This window comes from Electrophorus electricus, chromosome 12, assembly GCF_041902795.1.
Source record: "Electrophorus electricus isolate QZ-2024a chromosome 12, ASM4190279v1, whole genome shotgun sequence".
Taxonomy (NCBI): domain Eukaryota; kingdom Metazoa; phylum Chordata; class Actinopteri; order Gymnotiformes; family Gymnotidae; genus Electrophorus; species Electrophorus electricus.
The window spans coordinates 15,188,778-15,205,203 of NC_137508.1; the positions used below are offsets into that span (position 1 = coordinate 15,188,778).

Consider the following 16,426-nt stretch of genomic DNA (forward strand, 5'->3'; position numbering starts at 1 on the left):
GGACTTTAACGTTTAGTCTACAGAAGAAAATGCTGATTTAAGGAATATTTAAAACTGCTGGGCCTTCACTTTTAATAATGACTGAAGAATAACCAGAAGGCGGCTATAACCTTTGTCGAGGATAAACGTAAAAATATGCGTGAGCCTCTCGGTCTAGTATTGCATAAATTCCGGAAGAATCGCAGACCGTACCTGCCACCATCAATGTTAGGTCAGCTAAACTATTGCAGGTAAGTCGTGGCATTTTCTAGTGAGACACAGATGGTCAACATGGGCGCACCAGATACTGGATATGCTCTATTCATCCGTAACAGAATAGTTGTTTCCAACAAGCAGTGGTCCCCATTACAAGCTGAATCATTCGGCATCTTCACGGCTTTAAATTACCATGGCTGTGATCTTACCTTGGGCAAGTCACGAAGTTGGTTTGCGTCCAATAAAAGCTCCTCCAAACTCCGACTGTAGCGAAAAATCTCATCTGGGACGTATAACAGAGAGCAGTGGCGCTTGTCGATCAGCTCAACGTGACGGTTACACCGCCACAGGGGTATACACTGAAACATCACGGGGGGATAATCCTACCCCCGGAAAAATCCGTACTGGAAAGTATGTACACACACCAAAAAAAACCAAAAAAAAACCACAACACAACCAACCAACCGGACACAAGAAGTTTCAACTACGAAATGCAAAGCGTCCACTCCTGGTTTAGTTTGCCCTACCATGAAAAGCAATTTCAAACGCAGCCAAACAACCTCCTCCCAGCCCGGACTTAAACAGTGTAGAGTAACGTGGGTTAAAACGTTGTCCAAAAGTCCACTTCTCTAGACGTTATCATTCGAAAAAAAGTTGTTTTTTTCTCCCGTCTTTAGTGGAAATGATCATTTCACATTTCCTCTTCTCTAAAGCGATTACATGTTTGTTTGGTTAGATCTGAGTCGTGTTTCTTGTGTTGAGGAGTTTATTTCCTCGTAGTCCCGTTTGTGACCCGGAACACTGACTCCCTCATTGCGAACTGACGTCGCAATTTGGTCTGATTTGGTCCCTCCCTTCCCTGGAAAAGATTTAATCTCCCTCTGTCCCCTTTAGAGTGCGTTTACAAATACGTTTTTACTTGCTTGAAGTATATTTAAAATCGGTGTTTTAAGAGACGATATATTTAACACGCTGGTTAGAGGTCAGTCCATGGCGGATACATGAACATTGCAATACATTCCTGAAAGAAAATTGGTTAATATTCTAGTCTAAATTACTTGAATAAACTCCTCTAGGATATCACGATTTAAGTATCCGAGAGTTAAAGGCGGTCTCGTCAAAAACGGGTTGAGTATCAATGAAAACTGATATATAAACTGATTTATGTTCTTTTGCTAAGAGAATAGCAATAGATTGCAGAAAAACAAATACACAATGCATCAATACATGATATTTGGGTTTTTTTTTTCGTTTACTTGAGCTAAATTAAAAAGAAAAAATTAGTAATGTATCGGTGCAGGAATAAAGCACCAGGAAGCACATAATAGAACCTACATTAAACGTGTATGCTGATTATAATGATTAACTTATAGTCGCAGAATTTTAATACAGGCGATCCAAATGTCCTTTTCTGATACATTTTGCTTTTTTGTCTTGAGAAAACCTGACTATAGTGATACGACATATTCATGTATTTTGTGTATTTATTTTGGTTATAGTTTAGAACACAATCTTCCATTCAAATAATTTTTCCATTTTGAAAAAAAGGTCAAAGAATCATTCATTTTAAAAAAGAGGGAGTTCTGACAATCCCAAAAAAAAAAAGAAAAAAAAAAGAAATCTCTCCAGTTGTATAATTGGCTTCCACATTGGCTTTGCCTATTTGTGGAATCCTTTAAGAACTTTTCAAAAGGTCTACACTCCTCCAAAAGTACACGTACTAAGAAAACAAGTCATCAAATATGACAACCGGATCACATTTTTAAAGGTGGTCCTAATATTTAATCCAAGGGTCCATGGAATAAGGACTACAGCAGGTATTTACCATTATAACCACTAGATGGAGACAAAACGTTATACAATCATGTCAATACCCCAATAAGAAATCAAAGCTAAATCATAACATTTATTTTATTTTACCAGTGCATTTAATCACAGCACAATAGGTAGTCATATCATTTGAAAGTGCATACTTTTATTTCCATATAGAAAAAAAAAACAAACACTCAAAATTAGTAGGAACTTATCCCTAACCTCTACAGCATCAGAAAAAAGAGGTAACTTGGTTTACATGGGTCTATAAGGATTGGTATGTATTCTATAGTCAGTCACCTTCCACACTCATCTACGTCCAAGTTGCTTCTTAAAAGCCTTCAAAGACTTTGCCATCATTGGAGCCACTCCTACAAACAGAAAACATTCTAAAATGAGTCTAAACTCAAACACCACCTTTCTCATGGAATAACAACCTTCTATATATTCTATAAAGGCAAAGCTAACAACTTCATCAAAGCACTGCTCTGATTACAGTCAGTATCCACTTCCTGCTACCAAACAGAATTATGATGAGACTGAAGGCACATCAACCAGACTGCAGTTTTTTCCTCCGTAAATATGGCTGATTTCTGTAAGAACACACTTAGCACATCATTATACACTTTCTTGAAGGCCAACTGGCTGTGCTATGGTAAACAAAGTAATGCTCTTATTGTAGGAACAGTATACCAACTAGCCTGAGTTAAAACAAGGACAGGATCTCTCACTTTTGATCTTTCGTGGGTCTTGGGACTGGTTGTTCCCAGAACTTGTGCTGGGAGGCTTGGAGGGCTCACTGAAGCAGGGTCTCCCTCTACCCTCTTGACTCTTCCCACTGAGAAAAAACACAGTATGGGGAATCAACACAGACTAAATACAGTCGGCGTATAGACCAAACACAGGACCAAGGTAAAGCCATAAAGCCAAACATGTGACTGACCTCTGAGCAGAGATGCTTACACACTCCAGTTCCCACTACTATTCTATATGAATGTTTGTCTTTCTATGCTTGCTCATACATCAATGGCACATGAAAAGCATTTAAGCCATGCTGATCCGACCTTTTCTAGGCACTTTGACTGTACCCAAAAACCTATTCACGAACCCAAATGAACCAGTGAGTACAGGCATTCCAACACCCCCTCCCCCCACCCCCAAAAAAACAAAAACCCACAACACTTATTCAAGGTTATACTTATGCTTCTAAACAGCGTAGATAGAACTTTGAAAGTCCTTCAAACATAATTGGTTATTTGAAGATCAATTAGTCATTTTGCCCAACTTCTAGAAACATGTCATCACACTACACAAAGCAGGTCATTATGAGAATGTTTGACTCCACAGGATGGCACTGAATAGATGATGAAGCCCAATCCAAACAGATCTGATCACAACTGACCTGGCCTTGTCTGCAGGGTGAGGGAAGCCAGGGCTGGCAGTGCCATGAAGTTCTTGCTGCATACGCACATTTCTAGGTGGCTTGGCAGCTGAATGTATAAATGCCATCTTCACCTGTCTTCCTGAAGAGGAAGCAAAAGAAAAGCACAGCTGTGAGGGCTGGCAGTAGCTAAGGACGATATCTGACATACAGACTATTACACCGAAGAAGTTAGGCTTTTAAAGGAAGCTGCAATTATGAGCTTTTGATTAGCGAACATATCTGTGGATATTCCTTAAGACTACCTGAGTCCAGTAGGCCAAATCTCTATTCTGTTTACTCCTATTAAATTACCATCATGCCAGTTCTACTATTGTGTAGTAATAGTTATAAAAGTGTGAAGGTCAAAAAACAAAAAAGGGTCAGCATGCACTTTAAACTTAATCAGCAATTTAAAGTTAAGGGAATAACTTGACTCTAGGGTTGGGCAATGTCTACCTACCTGGTAGAATATAATGTCTACATCACAATGGTCTACATTGGAAGTCTTAAAATACTTTTAGGTTTTTATATATTTTCTTTTACACCTTCTCAATGACTATTCAAATAGTTACATTTGAATAGTACAATTCATTTATTATTATTAATTAATTGAGTCCTTGCAACAAAAAGCCCATTTGTCTTTTTTGTAAAAATATCTTAAATCTGGTACGACTGTGATGCCCTGTGTTTAAAATAAAGCAGTCACTAAAGTTTCTCTTCTTTTTATTAGGCAATATTTAAATATAAATGTATGCTCACGTGGAAAAATATAAGCTCCACTGCCATTAAGTGTTTTCAGTACCAGAGATATACATTTTACAAAATAAAAACAATAATATAAAGCATTATTGCAAATATTTTTAAATGCACATTTTAGCATTTTAATGTAAAAGGTTGCACAAAAAAAATTAACTAAAAACATTACACCAAAAAAAAGGAAATGGCTGATATGGGTTTTCAACAATGTTTGAAAAACCATATTCATCAGTTCTATGGCTCAAGCTGATCTTTGGCTGGGGTTGGGCGGTGTATGACAACACAATGCCAGTTCAAGACCGCAATATCAGTCAGCCATCACTGATGGACAATGACATCAGCCCAACCCTACGTGGTACCCAGCAATCACAACCTGGTGGGATAAGAGCGTGTTTGTAAAATTTAGAAAAATCAGCAAAATCATGTTTTAAAAGTAGGAGCTGCAAAGTAATGCCTATTTGAGGTACTATTACTACTGAGGCCATAATCAAAAGGCCATTTGGGGTGAAGTTTTTGTAGAGGGGACTCGGGTGAATGACAGGCGATTGAGTATGCCATATACTACACCTTCTGGCTGAGGCAAGAATGTGAGTACAAAGCAGGTTCCTCAAATTCAAGACCAATACCATATTCCCCTATTAGGATTTTGCTGATGAACTGATTGTGATTAATTTCACTTTAGACTATTCATAGAGGAAAAAAAAAAAATGGGGCTATCCAAGTCATCTCACCACTACACCACTGTTCCTGCTACTGTGAAAGCACTAAAAGGTGAACTTAAGACGGTGCGTTTCTGATCAAACAAGGTCTTCCAGTTCGACACATGAAACAGCATTTATCTATTAATACATCAAATGTGTTGGATTAACCCGTAAATGACAAGCATGTTGAAATGGCAAATTTTCCTACCACAACAGTATTCCCAATATTATCCAATTTAACAACTTCTTGGTCACAGCAACTGCACAAGTTTCAGTTGTGTGAACTCATTAGGAAAAAGCCAAATCATCTACAAATGAGGGCTGAGGTTTTGGAGCAGGAGAGCCTTTTCATGCCCTAATCCTTTGGTCTTTACCTTTTGGCTTCCCAGAATGAGCAGACACAATGCTTCTGGTGAGCTGCTGGAGCTTGTGCTCTCGCTCCTCAGACAGGCGGAGGTACATCTCCCTCCAAGCCTCATACTCCTCCAGCTGAGCATTCCGGAAGTCCCGGCGACAGTGCCTCTCCCACAGGTGGTCAGTTACGCCTATGTACACCTGTGGGGCCAACATATAAAGCAACATATAGTGCCAAACACCACCTTGTCAATGGAAACACCAGAAGTAGGGGTAAAAAAAAAAATAAAAAATAAAAAAATAAAAATAAAAAACTCAAGTACAACTAGCTTTGATTGTTTGAGGACTCAAGAGAAACTCAGCAGGTGTCTCTCTGTCCATGTTCCAACCTTTGTAATTCACAGAAGGCACCTTTAAGGTAATTAAAAAGCTCCTGTCCCCATTATCAAAACTATATTAGTCGCTAAAACCTACATGACCCTGAACTCATGTGTGAAAATCCTAATAGACATGTGCATGTTACAGGTAAGACTTGGAGAGATTGTTCAAACAGATGCATTGTTCAGAGAGAAAACACCACATGAATTAATCCTAATTTTGCAAACTGCAATTGCCATCTTTCATTGTTGGTCACATTAGAATTAATTGGTATGACTATCCATTATAATCCCTTACAGGATTGCAGTCTTCAATCCGTAACAGCTGCTCCGGCCTGCAACGCTCCAGCACTGGCTCCAAGAGTTCAAATGGAACCCCTCCAATTTCGTAGAGTGCTAAACAGGGATAAGGCAATAAACCCCTTAAAAGTCATCAGAGCTCAAGGGGTAAGGGCTAACCCCACATGTCCGGCTCACTCACAGTCAATATTGTTCTGCAGGGTTCGGATGCATTGCTGGTATAGGGTCATCATAGTGGGAAGATACGCAGCCTTGCTTCCAGAGTACACCTGCATCTTCTTATTAAGCCGCTGACCGGTAAACACTGCAGCTTCTTCATAGGTATCTGTGGCCTTCTGAACTACAAACCCCAAAGTTCAAGGCTTAAATATTGTAAAAAAAAAAAATTATATATTTTTTTTGCAAACACAGACAGGCACAAAATCATGTCACAGATCAAGGCCTGTCCTGGACAAAATTATGCCACTGTCAAAGGCACTAATAAAAATGATACTACTTAAATGAGATGAAATTATAAATTTTTGATATACAGTATATGTTAACATGAAAGTAATCAAATGACTCACCTTTCTTTTCTGTTAAATACTGATACTGAGAAAGATCCTCACTTTCAGGAGAAATTACAGGCAATGGAACCTTGAGCAAGTCCAACACTGATCCCTTTGAACCCTTTGAAGAGTTCATATAATTTCAAATCAAAACCTCAAAATAATCACAGTCTATGAATCATGAACAAGTGGTGCCAGTAACTACCAAAGTAATCGATGATTCCATTGCTGAATCGCTTGGCGTCGTATTGGAGACTTCACGTACTTTGCCATCCTCTTTTTGGTTAGTCTTAAGATGCTTTAGGTTTCTATCACATGCCCTCTTCTTTCGTTTAGGGGCCTCACGATCATAGTTTAAGTATGCCTCAAAGGACATGGAGGGCATTTCAAACTCCTCAATCTCTGGGTCCCTGCCAACTTCCAATACCTTTTCTGTCCTTTTCTTCTCCTCGTGGTCCCTTTTTTTTAAGGCATCTCTTTTCTTTTCACGCTGTCGCTCACACAAATCATCTTCCTTCAAATGACTATTTTTTTGCTTATTGGAGTTCTTGGGTAGCTGAGTATTCATTACGTCAGAATCCTTTGCAATATTTTTTTGCTCACAATCTTTTTTCTCTTTATGGTAGCCACTGGCTAACATCTCTTTTGAAGATTTTTTAGGTGTCTGTGGCTTATGGCCAACATCAGAGTCTTTCTTTGTGCAATCTTTCTTTTCGCCGTCTGTGCAATCTTTTGATTTAATCACTGTCTGCTTGAATTTACTTTTACTATCAATGTTTTTCGACGGTTTACATTCAAGGCCAATGTTTTCATTCTTGTGCTTCGCTTCAGACGTTTTCGTACTCCCTGAAGCCTCACTGTTTTCTTCTTTGCCCGTTTGTTGAACCTCTTCCTTCATAGAGGGAGACTGAAGCTGCACAACATTCGAACTATAACAATAACACAGAGGAAAATGATTCAAATGGTAAACTGAAAAGCACTGTAAATATGAAAAAAAATAGAGGTATTGTAAGTATATTTCAAATAATAATATACTTAATGTATTCTTAAAAAGTGATTATTATTTGGAGAGGCAGTACCTTGAAGGCTCCTTTGGAACCAGTTTTTTCCACCGATGAACTAACATTTTGGCCATTTCCCCAGCATCATCATGTTTTCGAAAGGAGTTCACTACTTTACCAATTCCAGTTTCCTATATATATATATATATATATATATATATATATATATATATATATATATATATATATACACACACACACACACACACACACACACACACACATACATACATACATACATACATACATACATACATACATACATACATACATACATACATACATACATACATACATACATACATACATACATACATACATACACACAATGTATAATGGCTTAATTTATGAAGGAAAAAAAACTAAAATAAAGGTTTCCTCCTTGGGGGAATATAAAAAGGGGATTGTCTCTTACAGCAAGAATATCAAGCGTTATGTCCAGTTCTTGAAGCTTCTTCAAGGTTTTCAGCAGCTGAAGTGGAAAAACATTTTTTTTCCCCCACTATGCATATGTATCAAAATATACAATGAAGAGCACAAGTGTTTGCTGTCAGCAGATTACCATTCATCTACTGGCTTCTTTAGTTATTTCATCTAGCAGTGACTGCTGGAATAAAGTCTATACCTTTCATTTCCTCGATACACATGGAACCAACACACTCCATTTAAGGAAAATATCCAGCCAGATCCATTGCATTGCTACACTGGAAAACCAGATATGCTAAACCAGCTGGATAAGTAGACCCTATGTATGGAAAAGCCTAATATGCAGCTGCTCCATTTGCAAAGTTCTATAATTGGGAAATGCCACAACAGCCACAGGTTGTAAAAGACCTGCCACCACACACGTGGAAGGAGTCACATGTACCATTTTAGTAAACATTCAATATTTCAAATACAAAAATAAAATTAAACTGCACAATACATCATTGTAATTAAGCAGATCTTATAAGTGAGTCATCTCACAGCTTCCTAATTCTTTTCCTCACATTGACAGTCAGTCAACAGGACAGGCAACTGCTGTAGTATTTTTAGCCTGGAACCACTCAAACCCCAACCCCCTTCATCATGTCCCCACTAGCAAAAGGCAGGCACCCTCAGGCTGCACACCCAAACGTAGCACCTACTAGAATGTACACGAAGAGAGGCTATGCATCATCACACGCTACAAATACTATTCTATGATCAATACGAAGTTTAAAGCACCAAATCTATAATTATCTTTCCAGAACACGTCTGGGGCTGTAGGCCTATTCAGGTAGAGTGAATATGAGAGTCTAGTAACGACCTTAATAACTCATGTCTGTTTGTTACTACATACAGCCTGATTTATCTTCAAACACGAGAAACGCTAAGGAATTCCTCAGTGCTAGTTCACTGAGGTGACATGAACATGGCTGTGAGCTGATCAAATCCCACCCTAATAACTACGCCAAACGTTTTATGCAAAATACTTTAGTAGCACCATGAGCATAAATGGTTTAGCTTTTGTGTTACAGTTAAAGAAAACAATACCGTCCGTCCTTCTCTGCTCTCTTTAAGCTGAAGTTTCAACTGTAACACTTTTTCCACGTCTGCCGAGGCCATGACGGGCGCTCACGTGCGTGATGTACCTGCTCATGTGAAAACGATGTACGTTCAGCCGTCATCTTTATATGGGCGGAGACGTTGACAGTGTTGCCCGACCATCATAAAGACGAAGACTCAAAGGCCAATAAATATACATTAAACTTTTCTATAGGCTACGCTCTGTAGAGACCCTGTAGTATACAAATAATTTGTCCATTAAAATCATAACTCGTCTGTTTTATGTGATAAGTAGAATATTCTTATTTACCCGTTCCTTAAAACACAACTTCATATTGATTATTAAAATTCTAAAAGTGGGCCTACAAAATGGAATAACTACTCCACTGCATTTATATATGTCTTCTTTTATTTTCTGAATATAATTAAATTACAAGATCGGTTTTATCAAAACGGAAGGTGGTGTCCTGCGCCCGGCCGTATTGCGCAATCAATCTTTCACTTCGCATAGGGACAGAGGAGGAGTTAATTGGCAGTCTTTTCGAACCACTCGTAGAGCGTCTCTCTCTCTCTCCTGCACACCACCTTGGAGGTGCAAGTCTGTCCCGCGCCAGCACCTACTTCATCTCGGCATAGGTAGGCCAGTATTAACCTTTTTACTGTTGTTTATACGATTAAATGGTGTAAATGTAAATATAAATCATTTCAAATATATGCCTAGAAATAGCCTAACGGACAGACACTAACTGGCAACATTAAAAACATTTTTTTGAATCATACGAATCATGGACACAGACGACAGATCTACCACTATTAACTGCAGGCCTACTTTACTTTTTTTCTTAGAGTATTATCATCTAGGATCATATGACAGTGTTTTTAAGATAATTAACACCTATCCAGGAGATATTTTAAGGATGTCAAAATCAGAATATGTTAGGCACCTGTGTGGGTTTTATGTTTTGATATAAACACATCATAAAACTGCATATAACAAAAATGATATACTAAAACACTGCAAGTATACACACGGCTGTAGGCCTTGACAAAAAGACTATAAAAGGACTTTGGGCCAGAGCAGTTCAGCGTTGCTATTCCTGGATGTGGTTGTGATAAACTGTGACAGATGCACAGACAGGAATGTTGACATGGTTTTATGTTATAATAGCTCTTAGGAGTAAATTCTGCTCTTTACGCACATACAGAATAATCAGTAATAGGATACATATTACAGGATAGACTTGCTTTTTTCATCTATTGATATTAAATTGTTTGACCTGTAGCCTACTATAGTTGACATGGTTTCAAAATCTAATGGATGCATTGTATATTTTTATATTTCTCCATAAAATAGCAGGATCTATAAAGATTGCTATGCACTTTAAAATATTTAGTGAGATCTTGACTTTTTTTAATAAAGTGTAATGGTTTGATCCCAATTGTAATGGCACTGATTGCTAAGAAATATCACATCATCAAACTCTGTTCTGTAAGGATCATCTCCTAATATGTTTATTCATTCATTATAGGTCTTGGCTGTGACCAACTGCTACAGTCATGGCACCCAAAAAGAACAAGACTGCTAAGAAGAATAAAGCAGATATAAATGAGATGACAATCATGGTGGAAGACAGTCCAATCAATAAAATCAATGGGTTAAACACTCTTCTGGAAGGTGGCAATGGCTTTAGTTGTATCTCTACGGAGGTCACTGACCCAGGCTATGCCCCTAACCTCCTGGAAGGCCTTAGTAACATGAGACAAGATAGTTTCCTGTGTGATCTGACAATAGCAACCAAGACCAAGTCTTTCGACGTCCACAAAGTTGTAATGGCCTCCTGCAGTGAATACATCCACAATATTCTCAAAAAAGACCCAGGCCTTCAAAAAATTGACCTCAGCGATGTCTCCCCAGTTGGCCTGGCAACAGCTATCACATATGCTTACTCCGGAAAGCTGACCTTGTCACTCTACACCATTGGCAGCACAATTTCAGCAGCCATGCTTTTACAGATCAACACCCTGGTCAAGATGTGCAGTGACTTCCTAATGCGAGAGATCAGTGTGGAAAATTGTATGTATGTAGTCAACATTGCTGACACGTACAACCTTAAAGAAACGAAGGACGCAGCTCAGAAGTTCATGCGTGAGAACTTCATTGAGTTCTCAGAGATGGAACAGTTCCTGAAGCTCACCTATGAGCAGATTAGTGACTTCCTAACAGATGACTCTCTGCAGCTACCCTCTGAGCTCACTGCCTTCCAGATTGCCATCAAGTGGTTGGACTTTGATGATAAGAGACTGAAATATGCCCCTGACCTGCTGACGCACATTCGCTTTGGCACCATCTCAGCCCAGGACCTGGTCAGCCATGTGCAGAGTGTTCCCAGGATGATGCAAGATGCAGAATGTCACCGTTTATTGGTGGATGCCATGAATTACCATCTGCTGCCATACCAACAGAACATCCTGCAGTCCAGAAGAACCAAAGTCCGTGGTGGCCAAAGAGTGTTGCTTACCGTGGGTGGACGACCAGCTTTGACTGAAAAGTCCCTCAGCCGGGATATTCTCTACAGAGATGAAGACAACATTTGGAACAGGCTGACTGAAATGCCTGCAAAGAGCTTCAACCAGTGTGTAGCTGTCTTGGATGGCTTCCTCTATGTGGCTGGTGGTGAAGACCAGAATGATGCCAGGAACCAAGCTAAACATGCTGTGAGCAATTTCTGCAGGTAATTATTTATTTTTTGCTCTTCTCTGGTTTTCATATTTGTTTTGTAAAACTTTACCCTAATGTGTTTGATCAAATTCATTTTTTTTTCATACAGGTATGACCCCAGATTCAACACATGGATCCATCTCAGTTGCATGATTCAAAAGCGTACACATTTCAGCCTGAACACCTTTAACGGCCTGCTGTTTGCCATTGGAGGACGTAACTCAGATGGCTGCCAGGCCTCTGTAGAGTGCTATGTTCCATCCTCCAACCAATGGCAGATGAAGGCCCCCATGGAAGTTCCAAGATGCTGCCATGCTAGCACAGTCATTGATGGTAAAATTTTGGTAACCGGTGGTTATATCAACAATGCCTATTCCAGAGCTGTGTGTTCTTACGACCCATCGACAGATAGCTGGCAAGATAAAAACAGTCTGAGCACGCCAAGAGGCTGGCACTGTTCTACCACTGTTGGTGATCGGGCTTATGTTCTTGGTGGCAGTCAGCTCGGTGGTCGGGGGGAAAGAGTGGATGTCCTTACTGTGGAATGTTTCAACCCTCATTCTGGTCAGTGGAGCTATGTCTCCCCCTTGCACACTGGAGTGAGTACAGCAGGGGCTGCCACACTAAATAACAAGATTTATGTCTTGGGTGGCTGGAATGAGGTGGAGAAGAAGTACAAGAAATGCACTCAAGTGTATAACCCTGACCTTAATGAATGGACTGAGGATGATGAGCTGCCTGAAGCAACAGTTGGCATCTCATGCTGTGTCATCACCATCCCCACCCGCAAAACACGAGAGTCAAGGGCCAGTTCAGCATCATCTGCTCCAGTCAGCATATAGGTAATATTTATAAGGGAGTTGGAAAAAGTATTTAAATTGAAAATGCTGAATTAGATAACAAATCACAAACCTCTAACTTTCCTCTCAGCTGTGACAAACACTGATGCCAACCACGTAAGCCCAGAATTGTTACCATCAAATTTAATAATTATCACAGAGGTTTAAATGTTGTAATGTCAGATTTAATCAGCCTTCACAAGAGAGAAGGCATGTATGTGTTAAAGTCATATCAGCTTAATAATTAATATCACCAATGTTGTGAACAATTTGTTATTAAATATAATACTTTTAAATTTGGGGGGGGAATGTACTTTTAATGTGCTTAATTGAGAAGTAATGAATTGAGAAGTTAAAACATTGTTTAGAGGTTGTGAAGTGGTCGGTTGGGGGCGAGGTTGTTCCAGTGGAAGACCATTTCTAAATGTCAAATCAAAAACATAAATCATTATGCTTTCAAGTGGGGCCAATTTTTATCAAATTGTTTCATCAGCGCTTCTCAGTAACACATAGCAGAGGCTGGGTGCATACTCAAACATGTTGAATCTGGTCTTTTTAAAGTCACAAAATAACTTCCAGAACAAAGATTGGCATTTACTCAGAAGTATGGAAATATCATGCAATTCATGAAAAATATGCTCACCATATTATTCCATAAAACATGAAGTGCACTGTGAGAGAAAATGGAATATTTCTACTTGCCTAGATTTACCAATCAGGATTACGTGTTTTAGAAACAGTTTGATCTATTTTCTCATTCAACACTCTATCAGAAGTGTAGAAGATGGCTCCTGAGGACACTTCAGCATAAGGTTGACAAAACCACCTTCAAAGACAGAAAATGTTAGAAGAGCCATGATAGAAGTGTGAGGACATGAAAGGTTCCACAAGGATGGTATGTTTTGTAAACTGACTGAATAGATACTGGAACCAAAGCTTTGTGCCTGGTCTGTTTTGGTTAGTTGGATAATAAATTCCAATAAGTTCCTGACAGCTCATGACTTTAAATGTTCTTAGAAACTGAGTAATGTGACAATGCACACATAATGTGTTATATTTTTTTAAAAATGTGACAGATTTTAGAAGAGAAACATTTGTTTTTATTCTGATTTACCATACATGTTGTCCAAGCTCTACATATTTATTAAAGGTTCCTATAAATTCCTGCTGTGGTCTGTTTTTTGTAGTCTTGAATTATGTTGCAAATACCAGACTTGATACCAGACAAGTCAACTTGCCTTCAGCGGCCACACAAATAAAAGTTTCATATATCAGAAATACAAAATCTCCAGCATGTTATGCCATTCAACAGTCACTTTAGTATAAAAAACCTACATTGTAGGTATGTACACCCAGAAGCATTGGATCATGTGTTATGATAGACCAGACTAATTAGGACCTTCCCTGAATGAGGGCCCTCCAAAAGCCTCGGAAATATATTCATTTTGTTTTCTAAGTTTGATTCCCACCATCATTACACCAAAATTAATGAAACATAGTAAATTGTTTCCATGCCACATTGTAATAATAGGGGTCAAAAGTCAATACAAAAGCCATAATGCTTTATGTTTTAACCTGTATTGTTGAGCAGAACTACATGACACTAACCTTAGCACTGCACAAACTCACTACAGCTGCTATGCAGAACACAAGGACATGTTAACACATTGCCTTTAAGACTATCTACATATAACAGCTAAACCTACCAAAAACATATTAGACGTCTACAACAAAGGCATTGGGTACCTAAGTTACTGAAGGTAAGCAAAAGGGTGCAATGCTAACTACATAACCCAAGTTTATAAAATGAGAAATATAACCAGTAAATCTTCATTTTGCAAGATTCTGTTGCATAGCTAGCATGAGCTGATTAGACAAAAACTAAATCTCATAATTCCCATGTAATGTCTCAAAATAATTATTAATAATTATTATCATATATATGTTATGCTATTATTAAATTGAGATGCAAATTATTACACACAAAAATGTACTTTTTCTCATGACAGAAGTGAGAGGTCTCAGTAAATAAGCAAGAAACAGGAGTGAGAGGAGAAGAAGAACAGAAAGATGGAAAAGGGGACAAAGAACAGGTGAAGGCAGTAAAAGAGCAAGATAGCATAAACAAAAGAATGTAGAGAGAGAAAGCAAAAAGGGGACCATGAACTTCACAGATTTCTTCCAAAATGTGTTAGCATAAAGTGCCAAAAAGTAAATATGTTCAAGTATCATCAGCTAGCTTAATAGCTGTTTGCAGTCATCAGCACAAGATGATGAAAAATCTCAGGATTTGATTCAACGTAACCAGTAAACATTTTAATTTACTAAAGTAAATAAATAAAATTATTAATGTAACAGTGTTTCTGCAATCATAACCCAAGGAGTTAACTTCACTACTTAATATTTCACAACTTTGTTAGTTTCCACACACATTTTGGATTTTTTTTGTTTGTTTGTTTTTCACAATTCTAGAGCTAAGTATTTTTTTTTTTAAATAGTTTAGTTAGCTAGATAGCCACATGTCCCTCTTTTTGTCAGGGACAATTAGCATTGATCCTTCTATTAGGAAAATCCCGTTGCGTTGTACTGGCCTAGGTTGGGAAAGTAGACACACACGTGTTTAGCACACATGCAGGATAACTTAGCTACATGTGTTTTTGTTTTTGTCAACTGTAGCTGTGACAATGCCATCAAAAATAAACTTAAATAATAAATAAAGTTGTTATGTTTTTATGTATACCTTCGCAAAGTAAAATGAAATCAAATTTATATAGCTCATTTTACAAATGATGTTTTCACAAAGCAGCTTTACAAATATCCGAGTCCAGGCCCCCAGTGAGCAAACCAAGGGTGACAGTGGCAAGGAAAAACCTTTAGAAGAACAAAGACTCAATGGGGGGGCCATCTTCCTCTGGCCTACAACAGTCACCATAGTAGTAACAATGGTAGCTAGTTCTGAAGTCGTGGTTGTAGATACTCAGTTGGGGTAGTATAATTCTCAGAAACGTCAAAGTAAGGGGAGCCAAAATCTGAGTAGTTTATTGAATTCAATGTTTTATGCATTGCATTGTAATTCTATAAAATCTATATATTATTTTAATAGTATAAGTATGTAGTGTTTCCTAACTCAAAATACTATGCTGCAATACATTTTTAAAAGGTTAATGTGTAATAGTTTTATAATAATTTAATTTAATGAAATGTTTAATTGATTACTTAACAGCCTTTTAAAAACATCTTAAAATGCACACATTTTGTAATGAGTAATATTGTATTTAATAAAGCTTAGTTATTTTATTATACCATTTTATTGTATTGTATCTGTAAAATTGTAATATTTCTTGGTCTTTTCTTTTTCCCTCTTTTTGTATTTTAATTTAATTTAGCCTAATTTAACTATTTTACTTTTCTGTAAAACTTTGTCAAATGGAGTAGGAAACATCATTAATTTGCTTACAGTGGAAAACATTATACAAGGATTACAAGGGATGTAGATGCCCTACACTCAAAGTAGGAAGCCTGGTTGGTATTCAGTGGTAAACCTTTTAAAAGGAGAAAAGGGGTGGGAAAGACTCAAACAGAGTATTTAGCAATACTTGGCTAGTCTTTGAATACATTGCCTGTTTTTCCATCATTTTATTGACATTTTTAATATCACCTTTAGCTATTTAATGTTTCTTTTATTTATAAGGACTTGACTTGTTTTAAAATATGTTATATGAATACATATATTATAAATATATCTATACAACATTCATAATTTGCCATAACAAAAAAAGTGCTATTTCTTATTTGACTTATAATAGGAGGTCTC

General features: G+C 37.8%; 3 protein-coding genes across 18 annotated transcripts in view; 1 reads left to right on the forward strand and 2 right to left on the reverse strand.

Annotated features, from left to right (window-relative positions):
• The window catches only part of lrrc1 (leucine rich repeat containing 1), a 51,411-nt gene extending 50,410 nt beyond the window's left edge, over positions 1–1,001 (reverse strand). For 15 of the 16 annotated variants that reach the window (XR_014126394.1, XR_014126392.1, XR_014126395.1 and 12 more), the window contains exon 1: positions 405–1,001. Coding sequence is in view for 2 of the 16 variants with exons in the window: in XM_081724402.1 (XP_081580528.1) it covers positions 405–563 (159 nt within the window). In the remaining 14 variants the exon portion in view is untranslated. The remainder of the gene's footprint in view (positions 1–404) is intronic. The other variant, XR_014126398.1, reaches the window with a different exon arrangement.
• A 937-nt stretch (positions 1,002–1,938) lies between these two features.
• eloal (elongin A, like) lies at positions 1,939–9,165 on the reverse strand. The gene is made up of 11 exons (XM_081724775.1): positions 9,043–9,165; positions 7,943–7,999; positions 7,546–7,658; positions 6,672–7,395; positions 6,485–6,587; positions 6,100–6,258; positions 5,917–6,014; positions 5,262–5,442; positions 3,410–3,530; positions 2,739–2,845; positions 1,939–2,378 (listed from the first exon to the last, which is right to left on the reverse strand). Exons 1-11 carry the CDS (start codon positions 9,112–9,114, stop codon positions 2,317–2,319), a joined length of 1,797 nt encoding a protein of 598 aa, XP_081580901.1. The 5' UTR covers positions 9,115–9,165; the 3' UTR covers positions 1,939–2,316.
• A 413-nt stretch (positions 9,166–9,578) lies between these two features.
• On the forward strand, positions 9,579–13,777 carry klhl31 (kelch-like family member 31). The gene is made up of 3 exons (XM_027027839.3): positions 9,579–9,690; positions 10,584–11,786; positions 11,883–13,777. The coding sequence occupies exons 2-3, from the start codon at positions 10,612–10,614 to the stop codon at positions 12,613–12,615; spliced, it is 1,908 nt and encodes a 635-aa protein (XP_026883640.2). The 5' UTR covers positions 9,579–9,690; positions 10,584–10,611; the 3' UTR covers positions 12,616–13,777.
• The last annotated feature ends 2,649 nt before the right edge of the window (positions 13,778–16,426 follow it).

Bases quoted from the DNA above. Each gene is read 5' to 3' on its own strand.
- eloal (XM_081724775.1), bottom strand. From the start codon at position 9,114: ATGGCCTCGGCAGACGTGGAAAAAGTGTTACAGTTGAAACTTCAGCTT. The intron at 8,000-9,042 runs GTATTGTTTTCT...TTTCCACTTCAG, and splicing joins AGAGCAGAGAAGGACGGACG to CTGCTGAAAACCTTGAAGAA. The intron at 7,659-7,942 runs GTAAGAGACAAT...ATATATATATAG, and splicing joins TAACGCTTGATATTCTTGCT to GAAACTGGAATTGGTAAAGT.
- klhl31 (XM_027027839.3), top strand. From the start codon at position 10,612: ATGGCACCCAAAAAGAACAAGACTGCTAAGAAGAATAAAGCAGATATA. The intron at 11,787-11,882 runs GTAATTATTTAT...TTTTTCATACAG, and splicing joins GCTGTGAGCAATTTCTGCAG to GTATGACCCCAGATTCAACA.